A 14902-nucleotide genomic window follows, 5' to 3' on the forward strand; every position below is an offset into this window, starting at 1 on the left:
ACTCCCTTGTCCCTGGAGACCACATCCCAGGGGTTCCTACTAACTAACTCCTTGAAGAGCTGGAAGTCTGCTTTCCTGAAATTTAGGGTCCTGACTATACTCCTCACCTGTCCTATATCCCTCAGGACCTTAACTCCACCAGTGCCCAGGCTGCAATGCACTCTAGAAGTCCCCTGGACTGCCTGCAGCTTGCCGTGCTATTTTTCCAGCATTTGTCAGCATGGTTGAAGTCCCCCAGTATGATGAGAGCTTGCAAGCATGAAGCTTCCTGTAGCTGGAAAAAGAAGGATTCATCGGTAGGCTCTCCTTGATCAGGTGGCCTGTAGTATACACGAACCACAAGGTTCCTTTTGCTGCCTCAGTCTTTTATTCTGACCCACAAGCTTTCAACCTGTTTGTGGCTACTCTTCAAAGACAGCTCTTCACATTCTATCCATTTCCTGATATAGAGGGCAACGCCTCCACCCCTCCTTCCTGGTCTGTCCCTTCTGAACCACCTGTAGCCACTGACAGCCACACTCCAGTCATGGGATTTGTTCCACCAAGTTTCAGTGATGGCAACCAGATCATATCTTTCTAGTAGCATGGTAGCTTCCAGCTCTTCCTGTTTATTGCCCAGGCATCATACATTTGTATAGAGGCACTTCAGCTGGGCTGTTGGCTGCATTGCCTTCTTAGTTGAAGACCCCTTATTTCTTTTAAGGTGTTCTGCAGAAGTTTGCTTGTTAGCACCTACTACCTCAGGAGCCCCCTGCTCACCTCCACAGGACTTCAACTGTTCTTTGTCATCCCCAGCATGCCCCCAGGCAGCAAGTGGAAGGCCCATACTGGCAACCCATCCCTTCAACCACTGTGTGTCCTCCCACAGCTTGTCATAGGCAAGCCTGATACTATTCCTCTCCCCCTTCTTCAAAGCTCTATCAATGAGCCCTGCAAGATCCTGAGCAAAGACCCTCCTCCCCCTTTGAGAAAGGTGGCTCCAATCTGATTCCTGCAAACATGGTGTAGGTCAATTCAGGAAATAAATACCAACATGTAGAACAACACAGATGTTGGACACTTATTCTAAGATATTGTCTCTCCCAACATATACTGCATTGGAAGGAAATGGATTGAAAACGTTTGAGGTTGGTGTCAGTAAGTTTACAGTGGAGAGTCAGTACTGTGAAATTAGTCTTCCTATATCACTCACAAAATAGTTAAAAACCACACATATTGCTATTAAAAAAACCAAATAGTTGCCTCTACACCTCTCATTGGCTGCAATAAGTGGACGGTTACCTTTCAAATGCATGACTAGCCTAAGCAGCAGAACAAAAATACTGCATGACTTACTGGGTTGGTACATGACACCAGCTTAAAACCATTCATTTAAGTTCATTATATTGTTTCCATCTATATTTAATTAGTATTCAGCCAACTGACATAGTCGTGCAATAGTTTTAACAGAGTACCTGTTATTTAACCTCGAGCCTGTTATTTAACCTCAGTTTCTGACATCAATCCACACAACTTTAATGTGCACCTCTGAAAGACTATCTGAAAATAAATTATTTAGCTCCTGAGAAAGCATCTTATGTACATTTACTATGCAAGACAAAGGCATAGCACACAAGAATCTTTAAAACATACAATGTTTTTAAATAAGTATAGTATTTAGTTTTAATACCCAAGTAACATCTTGCATATGTATCTTAATAGTTGTGGACAACCTTGAATTTAGAACATGTAAGATAATAAAATAAATAGAAGAATCTACAGTCTGTTCTTTGCACTGGTACAAAAACAAGACTCAAGGTGTATATTAACTTTCCAGAATCAGGTGCACTGCCTACAGTAACTTCCTCAAGTACTACCAGTGAAAATGAACTTAAATATGCTTTCAAGTTGCTGTTTTCTTTCTCCCTTTCAAAACTTTCATTATTAGTATTATTATTCAGGAGAGATCAGCAAAACTAAAATTTGGGTTTCCCACTGCCATCCAGTGCTCCCTGCACATGAACTCTGCAACTTCACTCTTAACTCCTGCTTATTTCCATATTTTCCTACTTTTCGTTCCTACTTCTAAATTTAATCGAACACTCCAGTCGTCTTCCACTAATTCTCCAGTCATCTCAACCTACTTGCTTTCAACTTTTTGATTCCACTCAAACTCAGATAGGAATCTGTTGGAAACTCTTCTTTCCTTTGTCTACAGTTCTTAGAATTGCTGTGGCAGAAGACAGATAATCTGGTTTAGCTGTGAATTCTTATTTTGCTTTCTAGTGTTAAAGTTGCTATCTGTTTTCTTCCTTGCTTATACTGGGACATCATGGTTTATTTTTCACATTGAATGACTCCTAAAATACAAAATTACTGTTTAGTTAGGGTAACTGTAACAAAGATAGCCAACCTTTGAAAAGAACACATTTTCTATATGAATGAAGAACATTGCTGGCTGGTTGGATTATATTCGCACATCATTAACGTGCTTTAGAACACGCTTCCTTCATCTCAGACACCTACTGTTTATACTGCAAGAAAGGAGCCCGTGGTGCTTTATTCAAAAAATGAGACATGTTTTCCTTGGATGAACTTTCAGTTTAATTCAAGCCTGTTGAGGAGTAATGATGCACAATGACAAACAGGCATGCAGGGAAGGCAACTCCAATTCTACCGATTTCTATCAATTCCCTACTATGTACCCCGTGCTTTTAAAAAGATACACATCACAAATGTTATCACTTACACCTGCATTTTCTTTTAAAAGAAAGGGTGAGGAGGATATGATTTATAAAATTAAGTACAAAATAACTGTAAAATAGTAGCTTAGTATGGTTGAAGAGGCACTCATTCCAAGCTGCTAAATTCTATGCTTACAATAGTTTGACAACTATTATCCTTTAAGGTAACATTTTTATTGAAAAATAAGGTTTAATTTTGTTGGAAAGTATGCTCCCAGAAGAGATCGGGGTTTTTTTTATCCTGAAATTGTTGAGATTTGTAGTGACTCTAATCTTTGTGAAAATTAATTCAAAAGCCATGGACTAGTGGTCCTGCTTAATATTCAGTACAGCAAGGTACAATTCCATTGAGCCTAAAGGACAGAGCCAAAAATAGAAGGCTAGATGAGAACTACTGTAAGGTCACCTGGTCTCTGTCCACTGATGCTACTGAAGATAAGGAGCAAAACACTTCAAATTTGACCTTGTGGTCAACAAAGAGCTGACACAGCACGTTAGGTAATCGAGCAACAAGCTCTCATCATCCTATGTTAATCAGTTGGGTCATTTCACACTGAAACAGCTGAAATGCACTACATTATTCTGAGATATAAACTGTCACAATTCTCAATATTCCAAGAAAAAAAAAGTGAACATACAGGACAGGTGTCTCCTATGGCACTGAATAGGATGGGGGCCAGGGGAATTTCCTGACGAGCTTTGGACAGGAGACCAAGTGCGTTCTTTCCTCTTGGAATCCAGGTCTGCACGTGCATTACAAGCATTTTAAAACTTTCATTTCACTAACTACAACATCAAAAATTAAATATCCACATCACCTTAGGAAAACATAGAATAGAATATAATAGAACACTATTGAACTCTATAGCCAGATCTGAAGATACAGAGCAAGAATCAGATACTATCTGAAGGCTAAAATATCCCTCATACTTCTTGGTTTGTAATTCAAGCCTTTTTGAATACTTTTAATATATCTATAGATAGATACAGGAGGATACGCATGTGTGTGTGTATATGTGTATTTTTTATATATACACACACTCGTATGTCTACAAAGACATCTCAAATGCAGAATATACTCCAGGACATGTCTCCCACACTTATGCTCTTTGTAACTTTATTTGTATTCATAATCAGATACACTGTCATTATACAGCTGTCTGAATAAGCAGTCCAGTCACTTTTAAATCATTAGTAATCCAACAAGCTGCAACTGTCCTGAATGTACATTTTTAAATCATCAGTAAACCAAGACTCTCCTTACCATAGACTGCAATCTCTTCCACATAAATACCATTCACCACTTTGTCCCCTACATTCTATGTGATCAAACCATGAAGAGTGATTTTAATACTTCAGAAAAATCCATCATCCCATCCAGTTCAATACTGCCACTTACAGCAAACATATATATTTATTTATAACAAAAAAATTAGTTATCACTGATTTTTACCTAGAATTTTGAAGCTGCAATATAGGAACTTATATGCTTGTATTTTCACACTATTTTAAATTGTTAGTAAGGGAACTTCAAGTATTATCTAAAAATCGCAATGCTTTCTGAAATGAAAATCAACCTTCACGCAGCAGATAATAGAGCTTCATAATGTTACCTTAGCAGTTTCATGCCTAGTACGTTAAAAAAAAAACAGAAATCAATTGGTTTTGTCTATAAAGTGATACTTGGGCAAGCTAGAAACTGAATTTCGCATTGTATTACCGTATATGACTTACTATCGTGAGCAGAAATGATAACTCTCAGTCTGGCATACATAAACGAGACTATAAATGACTATGTGGGTTCTTCCTGCCTACTTTAATCACAAAACCATATGGTTTGAAAGAACACGCAAAATGCAATGAAACCTTTATGTAGCAAAAATATAACTACTTCATAGTTGCATTAAACACTTCCATTAAAAGAAAATCTTACCAAGCACTTTTGAAAAATTTTATTAAACTTTCACTGATATGTCTTCACTTTTCAAGGCTGTAGACTGTCCTAAAAAGCTGAATGAGTATCATCAAAGGCAGAAGAAACATAGGACAATAAAGAGTGACTGAGGAGCTAGGTGTTTGGGCTGACATTACAGTTCATAGAATCAATGGACTCTAGAGAGCTATCAGACAATCAGCCTGTAGGACTCAATTCATTGAACAACAGAAGAGCTGAGGCTGAAGGAAAACTCAAGAGAGCTTCTAGTCCAAATCCCTGGTCTCTCTGAGGACCTGTTTCTTTGTTTCAACACCAATTGCCTAAATACAGGAGTCCAGGCCTTCTGAGAGTTTTTGGATTAATCTGACATCCACAAAATAAAGTCGGATAAAGCAGAGCCATGTTCTTTGGCAGAGGCAGTTATATACTCAACTCAGGTATATAAAATGTCATTATAGATGTCCACATGTAGGAAACTGAACAGACTAATACACGCTTACACAAGGCGTATGTATTAATGCATTCCAGGCTCTATTGATTACTAAGTCCCTCATCAATGATAACAGGAGACACTACATAGACAGACACCTAAATGCATTTCTCAATCAAGCACTCACTTTCTACCATAACAGTTGTCTTAAGCAACAGAAGGAAAGGAGAGGAAAAAAAAACCAATTCAAATTAGACATACTGAATCTCTACCATTGAAATTGTTTAGGAACACAGACCAGATGATCTTGCACTGCCCTTTCCAGCTCTACAGAAATCTATTTAACATTTTATAATAATTTAAAGAGACATACTTACAGCATGTGCTCCCTGTATCGTCCGTACAAGGTTGATTCCTTTCCATACATATATATCTCCATTCAGTGCACCAGAATATGTCACCTCATCCCTTGCACAGGCTAGGCACAATATAGTTTGGAGATCACCAGTTTTGCCAAAAACACCACGTTTTGGTGTCAATGAATTGCCACACAAGCTCCAGAACTGCAATATAAAGTGATTTAGAAAGATTGATATTTCATCAATATCCTATCATTTAACATGCACACCTGAACGAGAAATACCTTACCTCCAAAAGACATCATCATTCTTACCCTTTTCTCTGCTTTAGTTCTCCAGTTGTTTAACAACTTTTTTATTTTAACTAACTTAATCGTTCCTTAAAATCAGCATAGCAGACTAGCTGGGAAGCAGTTTCAGGGTATCAGTATTAAATCAAACTGAAATTCTTTCAAATTATAATTTTTGAGTCAGTTGCATTTTCAGTCTTTTTTGAAAGCATTCCACAGTAAATTTATTTGATCTTTCTTTGATGTAAGACTTTGCAAATGCTGCATTTGTAAGTAGGTAAATTTCTGAAAAGGTTGCTATTTGCTCTGTTTGAAAGCAGATGGTTTTATTACAGTCTTACCCCTTTTCATCAGAAACACTGATTATGCAAAGCAGCCACCTAAGAGGACTTTTTTGAGAACTTTGTAATAAACAGCATGTGATTACAGCAATCACAAGAGTGAATTTCCATCTAGGCAACCCAATATGTACTAACGACTCCTCAACTGAAGACAGACAAAGTCTCCTGTCAGAGCACAACACTGGCCAACCACATATCCAGCTATGCTTTGGTTTCTGATATCTCTGCAAACATGCAACGCTTACATATTCCCTTCAAACTCTCCTGTGCATGTAAACATGCAGCGGAAAGTCACCAAATTGCCAGAGTAATCCAGTGGAAAATGTGAGAGCATTTATGTCATTACTGCCGATAGGTTACTCTTATATTGACTCAGCATGTTCCCTGTGTACATGTACATGAAATCGTATATCACAGCAACTCTCTCTGTTATCAATAACTATTCAAAATTCTGAAAAGAGACTTCAATTAATGCAGGATAATGAAAGCAGGTACAATACACAGACTTTCGTACCAGCAATACTGTAATTAAGAAATAATCATATACTGATTAGAAAAATCTCTGGATCTTAACTAGGGTACATGGGTCACAGATTACGTTGTTGCTTGAGAAGTAACTGCACGATCACTGCATAAATCAAACACCTAGCTCCAATATGGAAATAGGTAACATAGCTAGGAAAAGTACTTCCTCAATATCAGTTCACTTGGAATTGTCTACATATTTAGTGTGACAATTTGCATAAAATATCGTGAGGAAAAAAAAATACAATAGTATTACAAACATGAAAGTAATTACAGATAGCTGAAAGAACAAGAAGGGATGGTTTAAGAAAAATACACATCTCTTGCCTGATCCAAATGCCTACAAATCTCTAGGATTCTAGTTTTTATATGATGTTCTCTCAAAGGAAACAAATTATTTTTAAGATGCTATTGTTATTTGAAAAGGCTTTGCAGAACCTTAAAAGTTGCCCAAATAAACTTTTGCTTATTTAAATTGATATGATTTGACATCATAAAGCCATCTTAAATATACTACCTCACTGCTGGCAAATATTAGCTTGTAACTGGCATAACGGCCCTTTTAGATCTTGAAGCAGAAAAAAAGATCATTACTAATAATGTTCTTGGAAATCTGTAAATGACATGCTCAACACTATACTAAATCAAAGACATATGCAGTCTGGCCAAAACATTGAAGTCTTTTTATAATAAACCATTAATATATACTAATCTAGAAGTTCATGGTATAAAAAGCAACATTTTCCTACCATAGGAACCTACACACAAGAGTAATACAGAACTTTCAAGCTGCCATCTACTGCTGTTATGTGGTAACACAGACAACAGTGTACGGGAGAATGCAGTGACTTTATGAAAAATATTGGATGGCAGTCAAGCATTGATAATCCTGCTGACAGAGTTAAACCTGAAAAAGAAGTTGTTTATATGTGGCAGTTGGTACATGGATCAAACAAAGCTTAAAATAGACATAAACTGTCCAAATTACAATCATGTAAGATTTACAGAGTGTTCAAAATGACAAAGGTAGGAATAACAGCAGGGAAAAGAAAAGAATTAAAAGATCAAGCACTTTCTCTTTCTCCTGTATCTCCATTCTCTCTCAAACTGTAAAAAATGTGGTTTCCAACTCATTTCACCTCTGCAATGTAACAATTAATTAATTGTTCAAGAATCAAGAACTTGAGTACCAGGACTCGCCTCAGAGGTGTGCATCCTGTCTTATGCTACTTGGGATTGCAAACAGCCTGTTTTCGACAACCTAAATTTCAAATTCTATTACAATCATTAAATACGATGCTACTGACAACTGCTTAATTCCTTTTGCGTTCCTTCTGTCAGGGCATGAATTCTTCTGAATGAGATGGTCTGTTTTCCACTCTATATGTATCTTGTAAAATGTCTAGTGTAGTCAAGTGTGATCCACGATCACAGTATCTAAGAAGTAATATTATTCTTACAAAGGACATTTCATATTATAATTATAATTTCCTTTTAGATTCTATTCTTATATATGTTAGAAACTACTGCAGCTTACATATTTTATGAATTAAGATTTATTTCATTACCTTAATGTGTTTTACGCCACAGCTGACGAGCTTGTTCGGCTGGTACAAATCCCAAGAAATATCAAATATCTGCATAGAAAAAAAACAAGGATGTCAGCAGAGATGGCCTTTCTAGCATGGGACAGTTAAAAGAGTAAAAAGTTGTAGTAAATTAACAGATGGTCTGAAATGTTTTAAATGTAACTATCAGAATGACTTTTTTTATGCCCTCATTCAATACTGGAATTGAAATTGCAATGTAGAACTCATGCCTGTTCTGTTTGGGTTTTTTTCCTACAGTGCTTACAACACAACATAAAACATAAAGGTTCATCTACAGGCTAGCAAAAAAATTGAAGAGATTATTTGCATTTTGATTTCCCATATGGGGATTAAGGTCTAGGAAGCATATTAATTTTGCACTTCCTCTACATGCTTGCAGTCTCAACAAACCATACACAAATCAATAGTGAGTTACCTATTTTATTTTAGAAACAAAGGTACATATCTTAAAATCCAAGCTTCATGCAAACTCTATTTCTAAAGCATAAAGTATTTTTTGTTCAGACATGGTATGTATACACACAGGATTTTACAAACTAAAACTACACTGACTCTCAAATTCCTTAGTTATACTTACTCTGTCCGTATGACCAGGAGCCATCGATAACAATTTTCCTTTCCTCCAGTCCCATACACAAACTGTGTTTTTCGAATCCAAACCAACTGAGACCAAACGCTAAAAATGTCCAAATTAAATAAATAAATAAAAATAATTCAATATATTAATGAAAGCTAGAGTCATCATTTCCAATGATAATAAATTTGCAATACATTTCAGATAGATGAAATAGCTACACTTCAATATAGAAGAAAACTAAAGATGCAACGTCATATGCCAGAGCTTCCACAGATGCATCTCTTTAGTTACGATCATAAAAAAATACGATCTTCTTGGATAACAACACATTTCTGGTTTATAAAGTTTAATATATATATATTTATATGTAGCACACTGGGCAAGTACCAGTCCGGAGACATTTGCAGAAAGGAATTATTTCATGGACATTAATAAAAACACATGTGTTGACCTTTAATTATATACAATATGCAGAATTTAGGTATTTATTTTAAAAGTTCAGGAGAGATAAAGAAAAAATACTTTGTTCTATCTTCCTGAAACAAACACAAGATTCAAAACCATTAAAAGCTTTCTCTTTTGCTTGATTCTTCAAAACTTATATAAGTGATTATTCCTTTCTGGATCCTTTCTCAAACCAGACTCCAAAAAGATCCTGAATGTACAAATTGCATGAAGCTTTTAATATTCACAGAGTCTGAAGCCAATTAAACTGTAAAACTAGGAAGGACAAGAAGATTGTTCCAAAAAAATATAGAAAAATAGAAGTTTGTGATTTTCCTATGCTCTACAGCCTGTCTTGTCTTCTGCTCTGAATGTACCCTTAGTAAGTTCATGGATGACACTAAACTGGGAGGAAGCATTGATCTGCTTGAGGGTAAGGAGGCTCCACAAAGAGATCTGAACAGGCTGGACCGGTGGGTTGAGGCCAATGGGATGAGGTTTAACAAGGCCAAGTGCAGAGCCCTGCGCTTGAGACACAACAGGGTTTTCCCCCCACCCTGTAGGGAAAAGTGGCTTGAAGGCTGCCTGGCAGAGAAAGACCTGGGGGTGCTGGTTGACAGCCAACTGAACATGAGCCAGCAGTGTGCCCAGGTGGCCAAGAAGGCCAATGGCTTCTTGGCTTGTATAGGAAATGGCATGGCCAGCAGGTCCAGGGAGGTGATTCTGCGCCTGTACTCAGCACTGGTGAGGCTGCACCTCGAATACTGTGTTCAATTCTGGGCCCCTCGCTACAAGAAAGACACTGAGGTCTGGGAGTGTGTCCAGAGAAGAGCAACGAAGCTGGTGAAGAGGCTGGAGAACAAGTTTTATGATGAGCAGCTGAGGGAGCTGGGGTTGTTTAGACTAGAGAAGACGAGGCTGAGGGGAGACCTTTTCACTGTCTACAACTACCTGAAAGGAGGTTGTAGAGAGGTGTGTGTTGGTCTCTTCTCCCAAGTGACAGGTGACAGGACGAGAGGGAATGGCCTCAAGCTGTGTCAGGGGAGGTTCAGATTGGACATGAGGAAAAACTTCTTCACTGAAAGGGTTATCTTTAGGATAAAGGTTTTTTTTCACTGTTCAGCAGTAAATATCTAGACACACTAAAGAAAAATGTAGTTCAGTATCTATGTAGACTATCAAAGTTAGTTTATGAAAGGAAACTTAAGTAAATTTCCAAAGATAGAAACCGATTCCCAATGACATCATTCCTTTACTGTCTAAAAAGCTTCAAGATTATGAGAAGAGAAAGAGACAAGTTAAATACAATTGCTATCCATGCTCCTCATTTACTAATGTCAACTTCAATTTTTCAGATACTGCAAAGTCCAACGTTTCTATTCCATCTTTGAAAACATTCTCGGAAGGAATGTAAGTTTCAATTACAGCTACACTTCCAGTTCCAGTCCTACTGCAAAATGAGAGGCATAAATGCAGATTAGTTTTACAATTGCTGCATACTCATCACAAAAAATTTGGGCACTGCTTTTCCAGACATAAACTAATACCCTGACTTCTCAAAACAGGAGATTAAATTATGTCCTCGGTTCTCCTGATAACTAGAAAATCTTGTTACCAACCAGCATATCCCCATAATGGAGTAAAGCTCAAAAAAGTGCAAAAATACAGTGGGAATAATGTACCATAAAGTAAGATGAACTTCTCTCAATACCAGGGAGACTGGAAGGTAACCTTGGTTTCAGATAACACAGCCACATCAGTGAATCATCAGGTTCCCCAAGACAATTAAAAAAGCATAATAAATAAAGAATAAATAATGTCATCCTGGGCTATCAAGAGCAGCTGAGGGTGAGGAGGAGAGTGTGTAGGTAGCACAGCCCAACATGAAGTATAAAATCTGAACAACTAATAAAACTTCAATCCACATAGTCTTTCCCAGTGACTGGAGATGCCCAGCATCGCAACAGTGATCATATAGAGACCAGTAATAGGAACCACATTTTTTTTGTGATTTATCTGTACAATGCAATTGCTAATGTTGTGATTTCCGTATATTCCTGTATCACTATACTAAATCAAATTCCCATATAACATCAAATATACAAAATGAGTATGTTTAATATCAATCATTAAACCCTCTGAAAGAACGTGGTCGGGAACTCTGACTAATCTAGATTTAAAAGAAGGGGCAGGATGTAAACAAATACCTTTGGCATGTCTTTCAGAACTCTGTGTTTTACAGTATTTCTATATGGGGACAATTCTGGAGACGCAGATCTTAAAAAACCTGAATCCAGCTTTCTTTTGAGACCACAAAATTCTAACAAATGCCATAAAAAGGTGATTATATGGAAATACTGAGAAAAGCAGACAGGCTAAATTCTGACCATTTATGGCTTTCAATATAAGAGTAAGCACTGTGTACACCTCGAACAAATCACACACCGACATTCAAATCTCTCCAGTACACTCAGGGAACTCATAATCTAAAACAGAAAAAAAGTTTGGAGGCTTCAGTCTTAACTGGATACATTTTGCCCTTAAATTAAGGCTGTTCAAATGAGAAAGTGACATGAGTTTACACAGACAAGAACACAGAGAAAAGATACTGCTGTCAAGTAGAAATGATGTTCTAGAAAGAAGTTGACTCCCTAAAGAATGAGAATCCTACACAATAAAATCTGAAGAATTTCCGAGAAACTCCAAACCTCCTTACAACAATTACAGCATGTTTTACAGAAACAAGTTACAGCAAGGCTTTCCTCAGTTTGTGTTCAATAGAGCTCCATTTGGTATCATCTTAATAAGGACAGCAAGTGGTCTCCACAATACATCCTCACCTGAGAAAGCAGTAATAAATAACAGATATTGACCTTTTTAGCAAGCAAAAGGAACTGAGATATCACATTGCAAGGCTAAGTGGGAGGTGAAGATGTGCTGAATAAAACTAGGGGAGCACAAATGCAGAAAGGACTTTCATGACTAATACCTCTTCATTTGCTATCTAATGTAAATTTTATATTTCCAATACATCAATCAAAAAGGCCTTTTTACTTATAGGTGCCTGGTAAAAATTATCTCCCTTATAAGCAGCAGCTCTGGGAACCAATTTACAACTCAGAGAATGCTTTAAAACAACAAAATTATAACCCAATAAAACCTTTTTTCTTTAATCTTAGATACAGGACACACAAGTCTGAACAAACAATCAAGAAGTGGAGAGCCACCAATGCATGCAAAATGCATGAGAGAATGGGATCCTGCCTGAAGACATTCAGAGTCCAAGATAAGCAGAACAATGGGATTACTATTGCTTTTTGCACAAGTCATGCCCCTGCGTGAGAGAGGTCCACCATCTCCAACCATTTGGTATAAAGCTAAACTGTAGTACACAGACCACAACAATCTCCCTACCACCCCATCTTCATTTAAAACTCTTTTGAAATTATACCTTTCCTTCCAAATGTGAATATGTGTCACTACTGATGACTATTTTTTTGGGAATATTGCACTTCCTTACTGCATTACCATTATCTGAGTCAATGCACTTCCTTAAAAAAAGAAAAAGCTACCTAACAAGATTCCTGACAGAAAAGCAATTTATTTAAGTGTTTTAAAATAGAATATTAATTACATACCTGACCATCTAAATCAAAAGCCACGCAAGCTATACCATGTGTGTGAACATCTTTCAGAACAGATACAGTTTGCACAGTGTATGAGTCCCACACGCAGATGTATGGTTCTTTTCCAACTTGACCTGTTGCCACCAACACACGATCAGGATGCAAAGCAAGGCTGCCGAAGAAAAAGATAGAAAATATTTTTGCATAAAACTTTTACATTTGATAAGTTGGTTGCATTAATATTTTTTCTTAAAATTGCTTTTATGATATTTTCCCATTAATAGTAGATATTAACAAGTCATCTTGTATCAAAGATTGCACAATAGCTGTAAAATTCCCTCAATGCAGCACACACCACCGTCGTTCTTGAATTTGAACATCCAGACCTTGCCTAGTCAGCAAGACAGATTTTGTTTTGTTAATGCAAACAAGCTGCAAGGGAGGAGAAAAGTAAGTTAAGTGTATATTCTAATAGAAACCCAAACAAGTGACTTGATGACATTCTACACAGACTAGATACAGCAGTCTAAAATGATGTGAGAAATACCACATGACAACTGGGAAGATAAAACTTCAAAAATTTGCTGTTTATTTTGGCTGAAAAATTTTCTCTGCTAACTAGTCATAATGATCTTGAGAACCACTAACAACATATACTAAGTGTATTTATCTTCTCAGCATCACTTGGATAGGAGAGCACTTTGCCACACCAAGATGATCTTACACTTAAACATACGTTTTGATGAATGAAGTTCGAAGGGGAGTCTATAAACATAGCTGAACTAGCCGGGATAAAGCTAATGTGGAAATGACCAGTAATAAAGATCGAACTCAAAGGATGTATACATTTTCTATAGACAAAAAAGACTGACAGAAAACCAGATTAGAAGTTACTTGATATTTCATGAAGTCATACTACAATATGCTTTTATATTTTTTCCTATTTTAATATTGCTTGTCAAGTTACACACATAGAACTCTGAAAGGATCCTTTAATTTCAAAGTTTCTACAAAAGGTAAAAAGCCTCTGGACCTTTCAACTTCTTTATGGGAATTCCTCTTTGCTACTCCGCATTACCCCCAGCACCAGAATCAAGCAACCAACAGTTTCTCACTTTGCTTGTCTTCAATTCTGGACTCATTTCTCTGGTCCTTCTGTTCCCTCTCTATTTGACAAAGCAACTACATAATTAAAAACAATGCAGAAAGGAGCCGGCAGGCAAAACTTATCACATTTCACTTCAGTTCTGCCACCTAATCCTGACCAACACCTGCATATCTCCCAGAGCATACACAGGCAGATGGTGTACACATGGGCAAAATGGAAAAGCATCTGGAGAGGGAGAAAATGCTGCATTGGAAACGATCAAATTTTCACAATGACACCACAGAGAGGGAGAGATAAGACCACATGGACAACAAAGAAATTCAAGAAGAGGAAGGAAGTGAAAAGGATAAGGAAAAAAAAAAAAAAAAAAAGAAGAAAAAAGACAGGGACTGAAATTAAGAGAAAAGGTAAAAATACAGCCATCTTATGACTGATTCACAACCTCTTCAATCCTGTACTTAGCTCCGCAATCAGGGCACTGTGCAGTTTCAGACAAGTGAAAACCACTCTGCAACTGCAACATTGAAAGTAGCTCAGGCACCACTCTGGACACACAGACATGCAAAAGTACCTCATGTTACACTTCATAACACACTTTCCAGCAACCTACAATTAGCACAGCATGTTTTAACTGAAGAGCAGAAGTGACAAACACAACACACCAGAGATGGAAGGGACAAAGGTAAGGTGCTTCCAAGGGCCATGAAAGCACTATCCCAGTCCAAGTGTGCCAACTAATTCCACTTGAAGCACATCAGGTGAATATAAAAAACATTTCCTCTCTTTCTAATTAATAAATTGAAAATAATAACTAATATCAATACCATAGTATTAGTCCTTTCTATATCATGATATAAAATAGTGGCTTAAACAACTGAGCTCAAATTCTGTCTTGATACAGAATAATGCAGAAAAAATTATGACCCAAAGCCT

At 37.1% G+C, this 14902-nt stretch overlaps 1 protein-coding gene across 2 annotated transcripts in view; it reads right to left on the reverse strand.

Annotated features, from left to right (window-relative positions):
* Positions 1-14902, reverse strand: part of EML5 (EMAP like 5) — a 112538-nt gene that overhangs the window by 81479 nt on the left and 16157 nt on the right. For both annotated transcript variants that reach the window (XM_054067287.1, XM_054067286.1), the window contains exons 2-5: positions 12874-13033; positions 8792-8890; positions 8173-8241; positions 5467-5652 (exon numbers count right to left, since the gene is read on the reverse strand). In XM_054067287.1, the coding sequence (XP_053923262.1) occupies positions 5467-5652; positions 8173-8241; positions 8792-8890; positions 12874-13033 (514 nt within the window). The remainder of the gene's footprint in view (positions 1-5466; positions 5653-8172; positions 8242-8791; positions 8891-12873; positions 13034-14902) is intronic.

Source organism: Cuculus canorus, chromosome 5 (assembly GCF_017976375.1).
Source record: "Cuculus canorus isolate bCucCan1 chromosome 5, bCucCan1.pri, whole genome shotgun sequence".
Taxonomy (NCBI): Eukaryota; Metazoa; Chordata; class Aves; order Cuculiformes; family Cuculidae; genus Cuculus; species Cuculus canorus.